The sequence below is a fragment of the Miscanthus floridulus genome, chromosome 18 (assembly GCF_019320115.1).
Source record: "Miscanthus floridulus cultivar M001 chromosome 18, ASM1932011v1, whole genome shotgun sequence".
Classification (NCBI taxonomy): Eukaryota; Viridiplantae; Streptophyta; class Magnoliopsida; order Poales; family Poaceae; genus Miscanthus; species Miscanthus floridulus.
In genome coordinates, this window is record NC_089597.1 from 32,555,396 (window position 1) to 32,578,553 (window position 23,158).

The 23,158-nt window shown below is 44.3% G+C and overlaps 1 protein-coding gene across 1 annotated transcript; it reads left to right on the top strand.

The window, feature by feature from the left end:
• Positions 1–19,867: 19,867 nt before the first annotated feature.
• Positions 19,868–22,906, top strand: LOC136519709 (protein OXIDATIVE STRESS 3 LIKE 1-like). Its single transcript, XM_066513082.1, has 2 exons — positions 19,868–20,124; positions 22,305–22,906. Exons 1-2 carry the CDS (start codon positions 19,868–19,870, stop codon positions 22,777–22,779), a joined length of 732 nt encoding a protein of 243 aa, XP_066369179.1. The 3' UTR covers positions 22,780–22,906.
• The last annotated feature ends 252 nt before the right edge of the window (positions 22,907–23,158 follow it).

Below are 23,158 nucleotides of genomic sequence, written 5' to 3' on the forward strand. Positions count from 1 at the left end.
ACTCGAACCTACACTAGTAAGACTCGTAGGACAGGTGTATCTATGCATGTGGTTTTCATAAAATTTCTATAACGTAAATGCACAACACATTTATATACGGTGAATTATAAAATAGAGGTTATGCACCAGAACTTGCCTTGGGTAGGCGCAGTGTCAGCTGAGTCAGTCAGTGGCGGCTCCAGGACCTCCTCCTGCACGAGAATCTCCTCCTTGTACTCCTCGACGATCTCCTCGAACTCGTGATCGCCGGTGGTCATAATCTCCGCCAACTCGTTCTCTGCATGCATACGATGATGATGCAACACTTAGCATTCAGGCAATAACAACTCTTAAACTAAGAATGCGCATATCAAGCTACTAAACTAGCTCTAATGACTAAAATAATAAGCTAGCTATCATCTTCATCAAGCAAGGTGTTGGATTCAACTAACAAACACTCAGTTTTATAATTTAAGGGTATATCTTTATTTATACTAATGATTTAATATATATTGAAACAAGAGCATTTAACTACCCTAATGCTTAGTCTATTCTAAGGTCACAAAAATTACAGTGAGCACATAATAATACAATGAAGCTACTATAAAATTTTTAGGACTAAAACTATCACCAATTTACCACAAAAATTCACACAATAATTAACTTAATATTATTAAGCATCATCAAATGATTTAATAGCTCATAATGTCAACACGTATAAACATGAACTAAATACACCAACCGATAGAGCACAATTTTTAGTAACCTAACAAAATTTGTTTCATAATTTTTGGATGCCTATATGATTTTATATGATTTACCAAAGATCAGCTCAAAAATTAAATTAGAAAACCATTGCTAATTCCTTATGAAAAAATAAAACTAAATCTCCCGTGCCGGCCCACACGCGCGGCCTGCTGGCACGGCCCACGTGAGGCCGGCCCTCTCGCGAGGCAGCCCGTGTCGGGGGAATCCCGCGCGTTGGTGATTTTACAAAAGAGACCTCGAACGCCTCTCAATTTACAACTAAGTACTAACACTATTTTCTCCTCTCTCAGACCTTCTCACTTAACCCCTTGACTTTTCCCTAATTCACCCACGCGCACCCCCAACGACTCAGCGCACGGCGATGTGGCAGGCGACGACACGGCGCGACCATGCCGGCCACCAAAGGCTCGCATTGGCCCATCGGTCGGGCTGACCTTCAACTATGGTCCAACCACCTACACCAAGCAGCAACGCGGGGTGGCGAGACGCGCTAGAGCGAGCTACAGCGATGCGCGGTAGTCCGTGGCGATGGCGCAGCTGCCCAGGTGATCCAGAGCACCTAAGAACCTAACTGGCTAGCGAGGGAGCATCAATAGACTACCGTGGACCTACCCGAGGTGACGGTTGGGGTGCAGGATAGCGGAGGAGGTGTGGCCACGTGTGGCCGAGCCGTGCGCCGGCGCACCGCGGTAGCACGGTCGCGTTAGCGGTGACAGGGAGGCGGTAGCGGTTCCACTGGCGTGCGCAAGTTGGAGAGGGAGGCAAAGTGAAACTAGTGGTGCAGGTGAATTGGCTCGGGGTGGACTGACAGAGAGCTGCCCTCGGCCATGGCCGAGCGCAGTCTTAACGGCACGACGACGGGAAAAACGTCAAATTGGAGCTCGATTGGGCGCCATTCAAGGTGGGGTGGGGTTGGGCAGCAAGAGGACTTGATGGCGGCGACACAAGCGCGCGGAATTAAAAGGAGACGACCACTCGCTGGTCAATTGCGTGGGCCACGACTCCGATGGTGGCAGTAGAGAGAGAGAGGCAGACCGGTAGGTGGCACAGCATGGCCTCGCCTTAGCGGGACGTGCTCGGCGCGACCAAGAAGGCATGCACGCAGACACAAAGGACAAGCGCGTGCGTCCTCGACCGGCCATGGCCTGCGCGGCGCAGCGCCATAAATGGCAAGGCGGCGGTGAGCACGTCCACGTGTGCGCGGTAGTGGCGGCCTTGAACAGGGCCAGCAGCGGCGCAGAGGTGCAGAGAGAAGCGCAGACGTGATGGTGAGGCGATGGCACCGGCAGCGACTGCATCACGGCGCGGGGCGGGTTAGTAGTGCGGCGGGACAGCTAGCAGCACCGTACGGCCACGCAAGCAGCAGCAGCGGCTCTACGCGGTACAGGCCAGTGGCGGCCAGGCCAGAGGCAGCCGTGGCCGGCCACGTGCGAGCGCCCAGCGCGGCGACGGCGTGCGCCCGAGCGTGGTGACCGCGTCCACCCGGCCAACCAACCCAAGAACGTGTCGTGCACGCATTTTAAAGCACCTATAACAACTAAATGGTTGCTTCTAGACCTAAACCATCTTCACCATGCTCAAGATGACATACGAGGCTACCAAACCGAGCTAAAACATAACACCTATTCTTAACCCGATTTCACAAAATAAATTGCCAAATATGTCATTGCCTAGCTGTCTATATACCCAAAAATCTTCTAAGTCTTTGAGCTGAATTTGATTCCAAGTTGCATTTCTAGGCTATTATAAATATTGGCTAGCAATGTTATTTTTCTACAGCAAGTATTTTATTATCATCTACAAAGTTCATATTCTAAACTTTATTTAAGCGCCATATATAGGTTATATAGTATTTGTGTTTAATAAAAATTAGTTTTAAACCCTACTTGATACATATGAGTTATGGAATAGCTTATCATTTAACATTTTTATTGATCATCTGAAGTTACAAAAATATTATCTACACCTTCCATTACATGCATTATCACATAAACATGATGCCCACGACATGGTTTGGTAATTTGTTTAGGGCGTAACACCGAGGGTGTTACACAAATGCCCAGCCGACGCCGAGAGGAGCTGGCATCGAGAGGAGGAGGGAACACCGATGTGAGGCAGAAGAAAACGAGGAGGGAGATGCAACACTTGATCTACTTTTGAAATATTCAGTGCAACACTTGCAACATATGTTTGAAGGCTGATGAAACGCTAACATGCATGTGAAACACTTGCAAAAATAAATAAAAATACTTAAAACCCATTGTAAAACATACATAACATTCAGATAAAATACTTACAACATATGTGTCAAACATATGCAACATCCAAATAAACACACTTGTAACATACGTCTGGAAAAAAATAGAACATGTACAAGTACCATCATTGCAACATGTACAACCTCCCGATAACACCTATTGAGATGGAGTACTACTAAAAACAACTATGGATTCACAAGAGAAGGTACAAGATGTAAACAGAGTGGGTGCTGGTCGTTTTTGCTTAGATAGTGTGGGGAGTTGGCTTGTTTGTGCTTAACGCGACCTGGCGTTAAGTTCTCCATTCCTGTTTTGCGCTTCGTTGTCCGTTGGTGTTCCCAGCTAGTGTTGGCGTGTGTTTGTATCTGATACTCTTCGCTTTCTATAAAAGCCGAGTTTACCCATGTCAAAAAAAGATAAGGTACAAGATGATAATAAAAAAATAAATTTATAAAGAGGATCCAGGATCCAATCAATTATTAAGAAATTTGGACAATAGTTTTATTGAGGAACAGAGATAGCTCATGAAGAGAAAACTGAATGCTACTTTGATTTGGCTGTGATAAAAGTTGCACAACGGCATGATATGTGTGTGGTAAAAAAAAGGAGGAACGCAAGAGAATTTTTTTTTTTGACTGTCAACGGAGGGGGAGAGGCTCCCCACCTGTTTGGATTTATTTCATTGATCTAGGCTCAATGAGCCCATCAGGTTCCAAGAGAATTTAGATTATAACCCTAAGTAATGATTTGTTTGCCACAAGTTGAAAAGCCGTATAGTGAAGTCTTTATTTCTTTTTACCAGTGATGCAAGCTCACGGGCCACACAATTACACTCTTTTGTGTGTGTGTGTGTGTGTCAGTGTGTGTGGATAACCCTCCACTCCGGGGCCTATTGCATGCCTCAATGGGCTCATCCAAGACGGACTTCACATGTATGTGCTTCTCCTTCTCACTAATTGGTTACAATTTGCTGACACGAATGTTTTGAGTTAGGGATATAAGTTCTAATTATTTTGGATCACTGGATCAATCCAAAAACTTGCTTAAATAAACTAGAATGACATTTTACTTTTTTTTATTAAGTGAGGAGAAATGAACTAGAATGCCATTTTATCATAAATAGTTAGCTGACCCAAAAAGAAAACATCATTGGTACGGACTTGCATCCTTATTTTGAGTATTAATATAGGTAGATGTTTAATAAGAATACACATATAACACCTTCTCGACAGTTTCACGACTACAAGGCTCAGTTGGTGTGTAGTGTAGGAGTAAGAACGTAAACATGAATGACTTGTACTTGGTGGACAGGATAGGTCCAACCGTAGGTTGTTCGGTTTATATTACAGCCAGCTAATAAACTGGCTGAAACTGTTTTGTTGAAAGAAAAAAATATTATAGATTTTAACTGATAAGTCGGCTGATAAGTTCAAGCGAACAAGCCCTAGCTCGTGTGCAGGTGCCATATGTGATTTTTGTAATTGAAGTACCCGCACAACACCACTATGACAACAGTGACACTCCAGCAAACAGAGCATTGCCCAAGTAACCTGTGGGAAGGGATGGTCCTGGGTCTTCAATTTGCCGAACGAATGCTTTGAGTTGAAGTAATATTTGTGCAGTCTAACAAGAACGTACATACGGACTATAGTCTAATTTGGTGGACGGGTTTAATTTCACAAGCACAAGGTTCATTTCGTGTGAAAATGTTGTGATGTTTGTGATTGAAGGAAAAAAAAGGTAACTTCGCTAGCAGATATGAGCTGCTGTGCTCTGGTTGTGTGAGTGTGACTGAGTGAGACATGCAGTCTTTATAATTGAGCGAAAAAAAAAGACTTGGCCAGTGCATAACTGGATATGCTTGCCGGCCGGCAGCGCAGTTCAGCAGGTGTTTTTTTTTCAGTGGTCACCTCGGATGTCTGAGCTTCACAGAATCACAGGCATGACCCAGAGCCAAGTATAATAGCATGCTATAAGCTGGCTAAATGCTGAAGTGAAGGAGAGAAAGAACGAGAGAGAGAGGAGAAGCGGGCTGTAAGTTTACAGCCGGATTAAACACAAGAACTAAAAAAACTCTGTGAGAGAGATAAGTAGATCATGTATTAACAGTTAAAAGCTCGTTACTAAATGAGTGGACTTAGAGAATGCTCCAAAGAAATAAACAAGTCAGCTATATTATTAGTCTTGCTCTAACTGCATGGCCTTCGTTCCCCTTCCCCAACGGGTCCAAGAACACACACTCCCATATATCGTGGATCATGTCTACATACCAACACTTTGTCTGCACACCTGGCACCTGGCTACCGATCTTAGATATGTAGCCCTTAATAACTAACTCGAGAATAGAGCGAAGATCTAGCTAGGTTAAACAAACATAGAGCATGGGGTCAGTTGGCCTGAAAATCGCACCATGTTCGACATTAGTATTTTTCATTCATAGTGCCTCCGTCTCATAATAGAAGACCTTAGATGATTCAAATTTTGTTTCAAAATACACGACATTCTCATTTCCTAATACACCTTTCTCTTTTAGTCCTTTTTAAATACATTTTTCTCTTTTCGATAATGATACGATGAGGACATCTGTCTCGTAACTCCTGTCCGGACGCGCTCCCGCAAAAAAATCCCGTCCGCTCATTCCACTCCCCATGACGCCTCCATCCCGCGCATCCCCAGTGGCACCTCCGCCCGCCGCTGGTCGCTGAGCCTACCGCCGACCCCTTCTTCCCGTCCCCGCCCGGCCAGAGCTCCCCGCCAGCCCCTTCTTCGTGCCCTCGCCTGGCCAGAGATCACTAGCAGCCACCTGCATCTGCGGTCGGCCCCTTCCTCCCAGCCCTCGTCCGGGTAGAGCCCGATGGCGGCCTGCGCCATCGCTAGCCTATCCCCGCTTTCCCCTTCGCCCACCTGCGACGGCGGCAGCCGTATCTCGGCCAAAGCTCACCGGTGGCCTGTCCCCGCCGCGCCCTCCGCTCGCCTCTGGAAGGGACCGCGATGACGCTGCCCTCCGCCTGCCCATCCCCCGCTTGGGCTGCGTCATATGGAAGAAGAAGGGTGAAAACACATATTGTAAGCTTATGTTTCAGGTGTTTCATATATATGTTGCAAAAATTTCATAAGGATGTTGCAAAAGTGAAAGCCCTAGTTTGGTTTTGGATAATTGATGAAACCTAGCACTAACATTTGTCATGAGTTGTGATATGAGCTAGGTTGGTGCAATCCAAGTAATTGAGCAAGATGAGGTCCATGGTGATGAAGGTGGACATGTGTTGATGATGATCAAACTCAACTTGGAAAATAAGAAAGAGAAAAACAAAAACCGAGATGATCAAGGCAAAAGTATAAGATATGTTTTTGTTTTGGCACGTAAGACACCATAGAGGGTGTAAGTGCACTTAGGATCGATAGCCGTACTATAAAGAGGGGAAATCTTTGGCTAAACGATTTATCGAGTGCCACTAGGTGACATGACTCATGTATTGCATTTAGGAACCTAGTGTGCTAACTTTGACCCTTGTAAAATGCTAACACACGTGCACATAAGTTCTACACTTTGTGATTAGCAAGTTGAAAGCAAGGGAGAAGTGGTTGCGGACTTAGAAAATAAAAAAGGAGGAGCTAGACAGTGACCGGACGCTGGGGGCCGAGTCCGGTCATTTTTAAAAAGTTGGTGCGAAGTCGGCCGAGGGTGGCAAGGCGCGACCGGACGCTGGCTCTAAGTGGATCGGCCCGTCCGGTCACTTTCTATAAAGGAGGCGTTCGAGCGATCGGACGTGTAGGGGCTGAGTCCGGCCAGCGCTGACATATGGTGATGTCAGCATCGAGAGCGCGCGCGTATGAACAGTGAGAGGACCGGACGCTGGGGCGTGTCAGGTCGCCTCTGACCTGACACGTCCGGTCAAAGAAAACCAGCTCTGGATGCTCTCTGGACTTGATCTGACGCCAAGTGATCTAGAGTCTGGTTGTCGCAGAACCAACCAATTTATAAGAGTACAAGTACAATGGCAGCCCGCAAGCGGTCGCACTGTCATACTTGAACCCATATAAACCCGGTAGTCCGTCGAGTACCACGATGGGTCCCGATAAACGATTTACAACAACCAAGATCGTACATGATTCAACATACATGCCACATATTACATAAAGTTCACAGATACATTTCTCCATCAGAGTACGAATAAAAGTTATTACAAACCGAGTTTGATAAATAAAGCGGAAGCAATTAAGTTCGAAAATAAAGTTTCCAACATAGTTTGATACAGTGCCAAGTCGGATCACGGTCCACAAAAGCAAGGATAGGAATTAATAAGGAAGCCTGCCCAAGGCTTACTCCTCATCCACGGTGGGATAGAAGCAACTCTTGCAATAACCATGATACACAGTGCCATCTGCAACAATGGGAAATAAAACCCTGAGTACGAGAAGGTACTCAGCTAGACTTATTCGTCATGAACCAGAAATAAAATGACTCCAAGGATTATGCAAGGCTGTATAAGTGGACATAACTTGACAACATTTTGCGTAAAAGGCAATTGACCCATTGTACAATTATGATTCCTTTATCAAGTTAATTATAACTATCCATTTCTAGATTAGCAACTATCCTGTGCCAAACATGTGGTATATCATTTAGAAGCATACAATAGTAACCATAGCAGGTATCGTAATTCCATATTAATCCGAACCATCATGTTTCATAACACCGTTACTATGATGTTGGGACTAGCCAAGTTTCTCACTATCCAGGAGAGACGGCGATTCGAATCGATTTCAACCAGCTGGGAATTTATTCCTAACACAAACCTAGGTCTACCAGCCACGATAGCCTTAGGTCACCTTTGGTACAACTCAGGTACACATTTTGCGGGTACGTACCGCGCCGCACAATCTAGAACACCAGATGCCAGGATGCTCAGGCCAAGCCTGCCCTTGGGCTCAGTCTGATCGTTCCCCGGAAGGAGCGCACAACAGAACGGTTCCCGGCCTGAGTTGAATTACTCGGCTTCGCGGTCGGCACGAGTTATCCGGCCAGCTAAGTGAGAGGCATGCGTTCAATCTTGTCAAAAGCGCCAACAATGGTACGGTCCTTAATCGACATAGACGGGGATAGATCCACACCCAAGACCTCCATGTCTTGTTGCATCTCTATCGACTTCCCGTCCGGTCTCGATTTATTTTTACTCCATGGTTCTGTTCCACGATAGCAGATATAGCCAACCGTGCCCTGGTATCCACCTACATCTCGCAGGTGACAGGACATCACCCGACTTCTACCGGTCTAAGCATGGCTAAGCATATATTCTATCCTGGACCTATACCGGTTAAAGGGTTAATATCTGGACAAGGAATTAACATGCATCAAGTGGTTCCATTCAACTCTTATAACCTAATGCATCAATCATAAGTACGTAAGTAAACATTTATAAATTACTGGAAGACTTATAATGCTCCGGGGCTTGCCTCGCAGAAAGGAAGTAGGGCGGTGGTCAGGACACTCCGGAAGCTCTTCAGGGTTCTGCTCCACGCCTTCGGGAGCTGCGGCTTGCGGATCCTCCTGCTGATTCCCTTCCTCTGCTTCTTCGAATTCCAGCAACGTGATCTCTTCCTCCGATCCTAGATGCATGAGTATGGCATAAGTATTACGAATGCATATATGTTAACAAGTGCATCATGTTTATTGAGTAGGTGCATATCTCTTCTCGATTATTTAATTAACAACTTCTACAATGCATCGACTATGCCACAAAACAGTAGCTACTTGTTTCACTCATAACTGGAGTTCTACTAATCTAAATACAGTGATCTTGGACTTTCTAGAAAGCTTATCAAATTCTCTACAACTTTGTTATTAACCATTTTTACAGTACACATCATTTTCAACATGCAACTCATCAAACTCCAGAATCTGTCCGGAAACTATTCAACATGCAATACAAAGTAACAATACTTCTACTTCATGTAATCATTCCAAATTTGACAACATAAAACCTACCAACAGTTTAAGCATACCAAATACATTTAAGATAATATAATGGTGAAGCCCAAACTATTTATTTAAATGCCTTTATTATTTTATTTAGATATCTAGGTTAAATAATAAACATATACCAGATGTGTTTCAAAAATTCTTAAAAATTTACAGTGCCTTACTAATGCTATCAAAGGACTACTATAAAAATTTCATGTCATTTTACCTAGTAGAACACCCTATACAAAAATGATAAGGCAGCAAGGCTTGAAATAGCATAAATGGAAAACCCTATTGAAAAGTGTCAAGCAACAGATTTCCTATTTTTCTTAGCATCCATATGGTACTAGTATTACCTCCAAAAATTTTCATGAATTTTGGATTCATAAATAATTTATAAAAATTTACACAAGGATTAACTATTCATAAAAGAAAAATCTATAACTATAAATCTACACATGCACTGGTCCTCAATTTTTTTTACCAGAGTTCATATATGCTCAGACTAGCTTACCACAAAAATTTCATAATTTTTGGAGCACAAGAACTCTAGATATAAAATAAACAAATTTGAATGCATTCAAAAGCACATTTCAAATCCCTATTTAAATCTCCAAAAATTTCTTCTGTAAATGTTAAAAACATATTTTTCCTAAATACTACACTTCCCAAGGAGCACTACCAAATTTATTTCACAATTTTTGAAGCTACCAAACTGAAGATACAAAATTCACAAAAGAATTCAAAAACTGGATCAAATGAACTATCACACACTCTAACTGTCGCTGACCGGTGGGACCCGCTGGTCAGGGGACCCCACGAGTCAGTGACTCGAAATAGGGCAGCGGCGCTGCACCGCGCTGGCGTGGCCAGAGCTCGTCGCCGGTGAGTTCTCCGGCGAAACCACGGGCACCATCGTGATCTACTACTCAAGACACGTCGGATGGTTTAGGCGGTGACAGCGCTAGTGCGGCGGAGCATGATCGTCGCCGGCCATGGCGGCACGGCGGCGCTGTGCAACTCTGTGCCAGCCGTATCCGGCCATGGGAAAGCTAGGAGAGGCGTGCAACAGTACCACGGCGTCCTAGTGAACTTATTTCCGCAACAAACGCTTCACGCAAAGCTCCGACGACGCTTGACCACGGCGCGGTGGTGCGGGGGTTAGAACGCGGCGGCGCGGGTTGTCGCGTTCCACGCCGGCGGGATCACTAACGAAGGTAACGTCTTAGCACCGGCTAATACACGTCCTGACCAAACGCTAACGCTCAAAATCGAAGGAAAAACGCAGATGTGCCGAGCCATGGCCAGCTTGCCGTGGAGGCGGCCATGGCGACCGAGAACTTCAGCGAGAAAGGAAATGGCGAATACGCCCTCACCGAAGCATGACAGCCGCTGCAATCAAGACGAGGGGTGGAGGAAGGTGTGGCGTAGCTACGGGCGAGATGGAGGCGGTGGTGGTGCGACGTAGCGCACGCAAGGCGACAGCGGAGGCGGTGCTGTGCTCAGCGGCGTTGCCTGGTTCCACGGCGAGAGCAAGGGAGGGCGCTGGAGAGGGAGAGAGCTGGCGTGAGCGAGTGGAAATGGAGCGGGCGCACGCTGGGGAGTTGAAGGCACGCGTCTGCCTGCCTTAGCCGCGCTGGGCAGAGCGCCGGTGACACGCGGCCAGCCTCGCATCCACGCGGCGGCCAAGACCTGAACCGGTCGGCCACTGAAGATTGCGATTCAGTTCATTCAGCCGAGTGAGGAGCAGCCTGACAGCGCGTTTTCGAGTCGATCAAACTCCTAATCCGTGGACTTCTAGCCAAAACTTCCTAAACCAAAGTTGAAGACCGAAGTACCAGCTACAATTCTTGTTCAAAGAACTAGTTCTAATTCGCAACAGAAACGGAGTAAAATCACCCTAAACATCGGCTGTCAGTCAGTCAAGGTTCATGACTTAGCAAAAATTTGCTAAGTGTTGCAAATGTTGATTTCTCTGATTTTTGTGATCCAAATTCACACATGTTAGGAGCTGAATCAGTCAAAGACCCAAAAATAAAAGTTGTTCCTTATGTCAAACACTACAACTTTGCTTTAGTGATCTCCTCCATGCAAGGTCTCTAACACCTAGTTCAAACTTGGTCAAACAAGCTACATTCAAATGATGATACATACTCAAACTATGACATAATGACCAAATTAGCCCTAGCCCTAAATACCAAAGTTGTTCATGATGATATTCTAAACATGTTTAAGCTATTTGCAAGGTTATCCAATCATTTCATGTAGTAGTCACTCATTGAGCTAGTTAGTGTAATCACATGGAGCTTAAATGTTGGTTCATGAAATGTAACCATGAATAAGGTCCTATTTGCTACCCTAGGTGTGGCTACATGTTTGTATGACTCACATCCACCAAGTACATGTGTCCACTCATGATCATATGCATAGACACATGGAGACAGGAAATAACGAGAAAAGTTGCATATGTTTAAGAAACATGCGATAGTAAGCAAACGTTGCAGATGTTGCAATCCAATGTTTCAAGTGTCAAAGCTTATATATGAATGCTTTATGATCATGCTCATGCTATGCAAGTCAAGTTATGCAAGGCTAACACCCGAGGTGTTACACCGGTCGTTTCATCTGTGAGTCTGGTCATAACTTAACCCTAGGGCGCTTGTTCAGTTGATCGTTGAAGATCGACGCTCGGTATTCAAAGAACGTGACACGTGGTGCGAGATCGTCGACCGGACACTGGCTCGAGCGCGTCCGGTCAATTCGACCGGCGCGTCCGATTAGTTCGCAGGGTGCCCCTCTGTAACTCTAACGGCTCCATTCGTTTGGGGACATCTATAAATAGTGTTTGGCCAGCTCCAAGGTATCCCTCTTGGCATTTTGACATACTTGACATCCTTATGATCCTAAGCAAACACCTCCCACTCATCTCCATCATTGATTCATCATCATAGTGAGATTGGGAGTGATTCCAAGTTTATTTGCTTGAGTGATTGCATCTAGTGGCACTTGGGGATCGTTGTGGTTGCGGATTTTTTGTTTCTCTTGGTGGTTGCCGCCATCTAGACGGCTTGGAGCAGCGGAGGAGCTTCGGCATGAGTTGGTGATTGTTCGTGGCCGGCTCCGGTGATTGTGAGGGGTCTTGTGCCTTCCCCGGCGGAGAGCTGAAAGGTAACTCTAGTGGCTTACTCATGTCATTGAGTTACCTCACTTGTGGGTAGGTTCTTGCGGTGTCTAATTGTGTGGACGAGATTCATGCAACACCTCTTAGCCATCGAACCACCAAGTGTTGGTCGACACAACGGGGACTAGCGTACCGGCAAGCACGTGAACCTCAGGAGAAAAATTAGTTGTCTCTTGCCCTTTGGTATTCTTCCGGTGATTGAATTAGTATTCATCTTGTGATTGGTTCACTCCTCTACACGGTGGTATAATCACTTTACTCATTTACATTCCCGCAAACTAGTTATAGTAAGCTCTTTAGTGTAACTAGAATTAAGAGCTTACTTTATAGTTTAAGTTCATCTAGTGGAGCTCTTTAGTGTAACAAGTTTGAGAGCTCTTAGTAAGTAGCAACTTAGCTCTTGTGTGTGCCTAGTGATTATAGCAACTAGAATTGTTTTGATAGGTGGCTTGCAACCCTAGTAGAGCTAGAGTAAAATTGTATTATGCCATTTGTCATACTAATCAAATTGCACTAGTGATCTTGTAGATTTTTAAATATGCTATTCACCCCCCTCCAACCATATTAGGATCTTTCAAAAAGTAGATCGGAATGTTGTATATGTTGCAATGGTTGTATAGTATGTTGTAAACTTCTATTCCTAATGTTTCATATATTTTTTCAGACGTATGTTTCAAGTGTGTTTATTTGGATGTTGCATATGTTTCATACATATGTTGCAAGTGTTTTATCTGGATATTGCGTATGTTTTACAATGGTTTTGAGGTGTTTTGCAAGTGTGATGCATGTTTCATCTATCTTGAGACGTGTGTTGCAAGTGTTGCATCTTGATGTTTCAAAAGTAGATCAGGCATTACATCTCGCTCTCCCTCCTCGTCTTTGGCTGCCTCACATCGGTGTCTGCACCTTCTCTCGGCGTCGGTTGGGCATGCGAACCAGAGGCGCATGTGGGCGCCGCCCCTCCCCTTCTTCTCGATGCTGGCGGTGCGTCGTCAGATGGGCCGCCGTGATCACACGCGAGCGCGCTCCTTCTGTTCTATTACGTTGTGGAGGGATAGGTGCGCTCGTTTTTTCTTGTTATGCGATGAGATCGGACGGCTCTTGTTCCTCAAATCGGATGGCCCCGAGCTGTGTCCAGACACATCCTCGGGCCGGACGTCCAGGCGCTAGTCATCCCGTTCTCTTTTTCCAATACGTCTCTATCTCTCACCTTCTCATTATTATATTTTTCTCTTTTCCTTTACCTCTCGTGCCCGTGTTCAAACCAATAAGGTCTTCTATTATAGGACGGATGGAGCACAAGTTAACAGCGAGTTCAACTAAAGTACACTTCACTGAACATTTGATCGGACTAGTCCACTAGTACAGAAACAAGCTGTACTCCCGGTTGGAAAACCCCTTCAGTCCCGGTTTCTCAACCGGGAGCACGAATCCGGGACTAAAGGGCTCCTCCTTTAGTCTCGGTTTCTCGCCCGGGACTAAAGGTCCACGTGGGCCGGCCCTTTAGTCCCGGTTGGTATTACCAACCGGGACTAAATGTTTTCTTTTTTTCGTTTCTATTTTCAATTGATGATTCGTTTTGGTTTTCGATACATCGATCATTGGCTGATGAGCTGCCACCAGGCAAAGACAAAACACATGATGCAAGGGATCGATAGAAACTCTGCAAAGCATATTTTGCTACAACCTTTTGAGTTGCTTCTGTTTTCAAACATGACAGTGGATTAGAGTATATCAACTGCCTCAACTAGGTTACAAGACCAAAACTGCAACCATCATGAATTGGGGTTTCTACGTAAAGTGACGTTGAATGTATAAATCAAACATGCATCCGATCACAGCTTGTAGACTGGTGTGATCCCGAGCAGGCCTCTTCAACAACCTGAAACATATTGCAGTGCAATCAGAAAAGGCAAATTGTAGTAATTTCAGTTGAACTAGATTGCTCCTGAAGCCAAACAGAAAATTGTTCTTGGAGTATACAACAAGAAAAAACATTCTTGCAGTATCCAAGAAGGAAAAACATACAGCAAAAAGCCAAAGAGATTCCCAACACCCAAAAAATGCCTTATAATTACCATGTATGCTCTCAGACCAAAACTAGAACTGACCAGCGACTCAACACTGGCATTGCTATCCTGACTTCCAAAAACTTATATAAAATAAAGTTCACTAATAATGAGGAAAGGCACCTCTGCAAAGCGGATAAGATATAGCCCCAACACGCGCTCATCAGGATGGTCGAGAGAAATGGCTCCGCTCTAGAAGAAAACAGTAAGAAATTTTCAGCTCATGACTGATAGCCAGGAGAATTGGTGATAAACCTTCACCAAATTAATGACAGTCTGCACGAGTAAAATATAAAGCTTACCATCTTCAGCTCTTCCACATGGCCAGATCCGCCGCCACTGAGGAGGAGGGGGCCGGATCCGCCATCACCGAGGAGGAGAAGGCCGGAGCCGCCGCCACCGAGGAGGAGAAGGCCAGAACTGCTGCCACCGAGGAGGACAAGGCCGGATCCGCCGCCACCGAGGAGGGGGCCGGATCCACCGCCACCGAGGAGGAGAAGGCAGGATCCGCCGCCATCGAGGAGGAGAAGGCGGGATTCGCCGCTACCGAGGAGTAGAGGGGCAGATCCGCTGCCGCCAAGGATGTGGGGGCCGCCAGCCGCCACCGAGGAGGGGCGCCACCGCCATGTGCTGCCAGGAGGAGTGGGAGAGAGATAGAGAGAAGGGGTGCGCCGCCAGGGGAGGGGAGGGGAGCGCCGCCAGGGGAGGGGAGCGTGGGGGAGAAGAGAGTGGATAGCGTGGGGAGGAAGAGAGAGAGAGCTGAGGGCGCTGCTGGAGTGGGGAGATGAGGGCACTGTTGGCGGCTGAGAAGAGAGAAAGAGATGAAGGCGCTGGTGGCCTTCCAACCGGGACTAAAGGTGGATTTCTAGTCCCAGACGGAGCCTCCAGCTGGGAGTAGACTTTTACTCCCGGTTGGAGGGACCAACCGGGAGTAAAAGTTAACCTTTAGTCCCGGTTGGTAGCTTCAAACGGGACTAAAGGTCCCCTGCAGCAAAAGCCTGCCGCAGTAGCCGTTGGGTAGAGACCTTTAGTCCCGGTTGGAGCTACCAACCGGGACTAAAGGTTTCTTTAGTCCTAGGCGCAAAAAATACCGGGACTAAAACCAAATTTCAAAATGGATCGAAAGTCGGGAACAGACGCAGGATGGGAGTTGGCGATGCACGCATGGTTTGCCTCTGCCCGTTTTGCTCCCCCCGTCCCCGATCCGCTTCCTCCCTCCGACGCCACGAGCTGAGGATCAGCGCGGGGAGCTCGCTCGCATTGAATTTTTTTTGTTGCAGAGCGCAGCGCAGCCGGCAGCACCCGCATGTGCCTGGCGTACATGCCAGCGTTTAAAGAAGCTGGTAAAATTGGCTACCTCGGCTCGAGGGATCTCATCGTCTGTCCTCTCCACCCACCTGGTAGTCACTGCTGTCAGCACCTGCCGGCAGCTAGCGGCAAACCTCTGATCCGGCCATCATCTTCCCTTCAGCAAAGCATATCGTTCCAAATCTCCAACGGTGGGCCATCATCGATCCTTTCATTTCCAAGACTACTCCTTTGTAAGGACTCCGTTACCCATTACCCATACTACCTTCTATGGGGTGAATCTTGTGCTTAGTTTCGAGAGTGTTTCAGAGCTTTATTTGCTGAGCTCTTGCCTCGATCTATTTCCCCATCTGAGAGAGCGCTTGGCCACTTGGCAGTATCATGCAATTTCAACGCTCCATGGCTAAATGCCAACCAATGAGAAAGCTTGGACCGGACCCTGGACTCTTGGAGGTAGAGAAGGTGGGTGTTTGGGTTTGTGTCTTGAGGAGCATTGGACCACGGGTGCCGCTACAAGGCATGCGCAAAGGACAGCGTGCTGTACACAAGACGTTGGGAACCTGCGGGCTTTGATCGTGCTCCAAAATGCTGTGGACCATAGTCCATTGTGTGCTGCAGGTTTACACAAATAACGACAAGAAATAAAGTCGCAAGGACGAATAAGGGTGATTTCCTTGTTTGCTTTATATATATATATATATATATATATATATATATATATATATATATATATATATATATATATATAGAGAGAGAGAGAGAGAGAGAGGGGGGGGGGGGGGGGAGAGAGAGATACTGCCCTATAGCTGGCTACAAAATAACTTATTCTGTAGCCACTTTGAGTTACGATAATTACTATGTTAATTTACGATATTATAGTAACTTCTTGCTAGGTGGTTTACTATAACGTTATGATAAATGTATCGTAAAGTGCTCGGCTAATGTATCGTTTGATTTTTTTTATGCAATTTAGCTTACACTCTTCTCACCTATTTTTACTCTCACGTCTTACTCTAGTCATTGGCTTCATTAGCGTTTATTGTCATAAGAAGTAATTGTGTCCGTCATAAATGATCTGCGCGCCCTACATTTTTTGTTTTATTGGTTGATTAACGCTATAACCTAGAGAGAGAGAGAGAGAGATATCCCAAACTTGATACGATAGTACGTGCATATCCTTTCATACAATTCGCTCCAACATCCCGCTTTTCATATCCATCGATGTTCTCTTTCATTGGCGAATGACAAAGTTTTACTATTACCTCTTTAGATAAACCTTATATACTTAGTTGCGTAGTTAAAGTTATCAGTTCTTATCATTTGAAATTTTCTAGGTTTGTTTTTTTAACTCTAATAGTGAATTATATTCATTTATTTCTATTATGTTTGGCATCAAAAGATAATTTTTTGAGTCTCCTTTTATTCCAAGACGATAATACAATCACTTAGTAAACATTAAGTAGCTATTGTTCAATAGTTATTAATGTTTTGGTAACTAGAATATACCCCACGTCCTATAAAAAAATATACCCCACACGTTACTACAGGGCATTGCGAAGAATTTGAAATGAAATTGAGTATGATGTATGTGGATAGCTTGCAATTAAAATATTAGAAGTTAGTGGAATGACATGGCTATTAATGGGAGATGATGTGGATAGTTAGTGGGGGATGATGTGAATTGCTTGCATGTTGAAATAGACTTCAAGTGAATTAATTAACTTTATAAGAGATATATAGATATAGATATAGATACAGATACAGATACAAATACAGAGAGAGATATAGATATAGAGAATTAATATATGAGTATTATATATAGATATAGATATAGTATAGAGATAGAGATAGAGAATTAATATATGAGTATAATATAGATCAAGATAGAGATAGAGATAGAGAATTAATATATGAGTACTTCTAGGATCATTTTTGTGTAATAATGGTATATATCATATATGAATGATTCGTTACAACATGTGCCAACTTTAATCGTAAATTAATATTTGCATCTTGCATTGGCTTTGCAGCTTTCTTGGTGTTGTTGGCATACTCATCACTTTAACAAAGTATAGTGGATGGATGAATAAAGATCGATGAAAGCCTTCGGTATACATCTGGACTGCACCTTAGGTCAACGTGTGATCTGGATAGAGAACTCTAGCGGTAGATATCTGTTATGATATTTCTTCCATTCAAAAAAATCTAGCTTTTAGATATCTCTTATAGTACAGATTTATGAATTACACACACACACACACACACACACACACACACACACTACTACACACAAAGTTTAACTTCTTGCACGAAAATAAAGTAAAATGGAGGATATCTAAAAGACTCACATCATATAAGAGATATATAGTTTTTGAATGAAAGTGAGCCTACTCGCCATTTCACGAGTTATGAAAGTACAAGAAAGAATACTAAATCTCGTCGTTAATTGAATCCGGAATAGAAAGATTCAGAATAAACAAAATTTATAGGATTCAAATAATCAAATAACATTTACAACTAGAGTTCTTTCTGGATCATGGTAACCGTTCAGATGTATACCGAAGCCTACTACTCTCCTCTGAAAATATAAGATGCTTCAAACTTCATAATATTTGATCAATAAGTAGTCTAATCGTATGAGAAGTTTGTGCTACAAAAGTATATTAGATTTGTATTTAAAAATAATCTCTAATGATTAAACTTCTGCTGCAACAAACGATATACTATAAGAGAAACTAGCGATTAACGCCTAACTTTGGAGACTGCACCAAATCAAATCATACTTTATATTTTAGGACAAATGGAGTACAAGGAATACTCTACACTATATAGCCTCTATGTGTCCATTGTTATAAGTTTTAGTCTTAGGTTGAGTCACTGTGAGTACGATACCATGGTTTAGACCATGAGGCATAAAAAACTATGAGAAATTAATCATTTCTTCTACCACTATATGATGCGAACAACAAGTTTTGCGAAAAACTTCAAGAGAGAATAGATTACATGACCTTGACAACAATGACTGCTATATATGTGAACAATAAGCAATGCAAAAACATGCACTCTCAAACAAAGTCACCCTTTGTGCTGCATTCTGTATACCCCTTCATTATACATGGCAAGAAGATGGTGGTTTTGTCGATAGAAGTTAGTAAATTTGATGGAGATCAACATTGTGAATCATAAAAACTAACATATTTGTTATTAGCAAACCACCGATCATCACATGTCTATTCATCTGAGCATTAAAAGATACCGCCATAACTAAGGTACATCAAACATCCTAAGACACTAAAACTAATGAAGAGACTAAGACAGGGTGGGCAATCGTAATAAAGGAATGACAATAAGGATAAGGCGGGAAATGACATGGCAATAACGGTAGCCTCGGTAACGGACAACTCTATGTTGTCTTGTGCAAACAAAGGTAAAGATTTGGTCTCAATTGATATCGCCAAATATGAAATGAAAAAATAGTAACGGAAAACATAGAATCTAATAGGTGCGTTATCACCGAGTACTTTTGGTATTCTTCTTCAACAAACAAAACTAAAAAAAAAAATCGAAGTGCGCCCTAAAAAGAGAGATCATAGAATCTAATAGATGTGTTATCACCTACTTTTGGAATTCTTCTTTCACACACACACACAACAACAACAACAACAACAACAACAACAAAACGAAGCGAGTAATGGAGTGTACGTGGATTTGGGCGGTTGGTTCAATGTGATGTGCCCTAGCTGATGATGGATCTTAATCATTTAAAGACAACTCTTGTATAGTCATTTTAAAGATAACTCGTGTAATGCTTCAAGCCGAACCAGAGAAACACTAGAAACTCCTCTATAGATTTAGCTAATTGAGTTTTCTTGAGAACCTTTACCATGTTTAAAGTGGCTTTTCAACCTTGGAGTGGTCGATGAACTTGTAGCGAATTACGGGCAATGCCACTGGCGGTGCCATCTAGGAGACTACTAGGCCCTTGACCCCTTGAGAGGCATAACAGGTGGCTACCTTCCACGGTTCCATTTCCCGCAGGCCCAATCGGATGATCCGAGCCGCTCATTAGAGATCGACGGTCAGGCTTAGGCTCCTATCTCCAATTTCAGTTTCAGGAGAAGGGATATGCCCCACACGTCATTGCAGCCAAAAACCAAAGCCGGTGCAGACCAACGACTCGGCAGAAGTCAGAAGCGAGCGAGCGGTACGCTGCACGCGCGGCAGGCAGTCCCCCCAGCCCACCACCATTTCTCCCCGTGCTCGCGCGCGTGAGGCGCTGCTCCTTTTCTTTGCATGTGAAGGAGTGAGAGAGGGGGGACAGAGTGGAAGAAGGGGAGCAATGCCGATCGTCTCCGAGTGCGGGTGGCGGGGCGGCGGCGGCGGCGGCGGCAGCGGCAGCTCCAGCTTCGGCCGCCGGGGCCAGTGCAGCGCGCCGGCGGCAAGCTACAGGTCGTTGTCATCAGCGCGGCGGGGAAGTGACAGCAGGGCGGGGGTGCTGCAGTGCGGTGAGGTGGAGAGCGATGAGGAGGTGCAGAGCTCGTACAAGGGACCCTTCGACACCATGGACGCGCTCCAGGACGCACTGCCAAACAAAAGGTCAGCCCAATCCGCCAAAGCTCGCGCCTTAGTCAATCTTGTTCCGGTAATCCGTAATCGTTCTGGATTTGATTTATTATGGATTTTGAGGTAGATTATGTTGGCCTTTACCACTTCTTGTGCCATACGGTGCACTGCAGATAGCAGGGGGCATGTACTCTCACCATTTAGAGTGTTATATGGAGTGATGTAGGTGTAAAAATTGTTTTTTTTTCCGATTCTGTACTCTGTAGTGTGCGTCTCTGGAGGGTGCCGAGGGGTTTTGTTTGACTCGAACAGTGCAGTGGAATTTGTTTTGGTTGAAAATTTTTGTGGCATTTTGGGGTGTATCTGAAGTAATCTGTTGTCGAAGTGTTCTGTCAAAAAATCTGGGGATTTCTCTGGTGATCCCGTGCAAAGTGGTGGGGGCACTTGGTCTGGATCCTTTTGGTGGCTGCAATGTGCATACCAGCATAAGCGTCGTAGAGGAACTGCGACTCATGATTGTCTTAAAAGTTTATTTCTTGATCGCTCTGGTTGGTGGGTGCTATGGTACAGAGGCTGGACAAGGACAGTAGTGGATTTAGTATGTTTGGCTGGCTGCTCAATTGCATCTGACATAGGGGGGCCGCTTGTGGTGTTTTCATTTCTTAGTATGCCTATGGGTGCCATGCCAGTGCCATAAAGATTTCAGACAATTTGTTGGGAAGAGATTGGAGTTTTGTTTAGAGCTGGTTATGGTTCTTCCATGTAAATTATGAGTAATTTTTTTTATGTGAAATGTTACCATTTTCACTGAAGCCTTGCTCTTGGGTCTTGGCCATGCCTTTTGCTTGTGACAGTTTAGTTCCAGTGTCGGACTCCTTGCAAATCTTCATAGGATATATTTGTATGATTTTGTCACAGTTCATGTCAGCCTGAACATATGCAGATAAAATATTTTCTGCTGACATACTTCAACCTTTGTGGTTTCTGATTTATTAGTAGTATAGGATAGATATGTCAAGAACCCAAAGGTCTTGCGTTAATGTTCAATTATGATGAAGTTGGTTAGCATTGCTTAAGATTGATAGTAAAATGGATATTGAAGTTAAAAGGATTTTTACGTTCCATTCTTGATACTTCACCACTAGCTGGTCCCAGCTAATTTAGACAGTAATAAGCAATAGTAACCTTTGAAACACTGCGCACTCTTTTAAACATTTGTCCAGGAGGTAATTATATTTAGAAGTAGCAGCTTTTTTATTGATATGTTTGCACAATACATAGAATTATATATTCATATATAAGGAATTCATCATGTTATCTTAACTAAGTATTTTCATTTAAAAATTATGGCCAAGAGTGCACCTGATTGGGTTCTCATGTTCTCCACAGTAACAGAAAATTATGGCTGAGCTTTCGTTTCTGTTTGCTGTGTGTTTCTTGAATCTTTATTGAGCATTTTCATGTACATATTGGTTTGATATGGTGCAGTTCTACCTAGTTGTTTTCTCAGTATTATCTCTGTAGTCTGCAGTAACCGGAGACACCTTCCACATGCCATAACAATGAGTTTCTTTGATCATTTTCAAGGATAACTGCAGCTAGCTGGCCTTCTTTTCAGTTTCGCTTTTAGTAGGCTGTTGTGTATATGACCATGTTAAGAGTTCCATAGACAGGTCTTATGCAATGTTTATATATAGAGCGAAGTGAATTGTTATTCCTACTAAAAGCTGATGAGAAGGTTTGAAGTTTTTAGGGTTTAATAGGATAAGATAGTCGCCACTCAGTGGTATCAGTGACCATGTAGCCTCTTGAATTGATGTGCGAAGCTAAGTGCCAAAAGTTGTAATGGTATAGAACGCTCATTTGGTTATAAGTGATAACGTTCTTTTCCCAAGTGTGTTTAAACATAACTCTTTTTTATTTAGCATGTATTTAATAATGTGGGCACATGATCAAAGGGGCATAACTCACATGCATTTGTTAGCTAGCTTTCAGAGTACAATTTATATATGTTATTAAGTATTTAGATACTCGTCTTATTTCTTGTCGCTACTCGTGCACCTGCTATCTTTAAATATTTCGTTCTCACAAACTGACTGGAAATTGTTTGTCTCTGTTCAGTGCTAGATCCTATATGGCTGTGTATTCAGATAATTTACTGTACATATACTTCTTCAGTTGTTCTAACCAATTTGAATTCTTACCTACAATAGGAAAGGAGTATTCAAATTCTACAATGGCAAAACGAATTCTGTGGCAGATACTGCTCAGCCAGCAAAAGACATTGCTAATCCTGTGAATCCATCCCCTAAGAAGCGCAAGGGTTTTCTTCCATTCGGTTTCAGCTGGACCAAGCCTTGGAGCAAAGGGTCAAGGGGCAGACGTGGTGCAACCAGCAGCTCAAAGAACTTCAGGAAGACGCTGTCTGCAGCTCTTACAGGCAGTGCTCAAGGCAACAGTAGCGGTGGTGGCAATGAGCACCAGGACTGCCAAGAACCTGCTCGCCACTGCCTGCGTCTGCATAGGAGGCCCAACGTACCTGCCGTCTCTGCTTCCCCACCTGGACCTGGTGCCCTTCGGTCTCAGGCTCAGCTGATCTCAGTGCAGATGCGGTCGGTCTCAGTGGGTGTGGAGGACGTGGCGGAGTCCACCGCCTCAGTGCAGAAGCGCCGGAAGAGCTTGCAGTAGTGACAGTTCGTCTGTCCAGTTGCTCCACCCACTGGTGCCCGCTTTTAGACGGCGGAATCCAGTTGCCGGTGCTCCCAGATTCAGTGCGATGGATGCTTTGTAATGTTAAGGTTGAAGCTGGAATTGTGTATAGTGGTGCTAACTGCTAAGTTTCTTATCCTTTATATATTATACATATATAAAACAATGGACTAATAATAGATATGCTGAACTTGGGAAAGTGATGCGTGATCTTATAATTACAGTACTTGCGTTGCTTGTTCTGATTGCCTTATCCGATGTTATTCTTGGGGTTATGCTCCTGGCGGTTGGTTGATTCAACCGTACGCAGGAACTGCAGAGCCTGAGCTTGGTACATCCTGTTACTTAGGGAGCAACC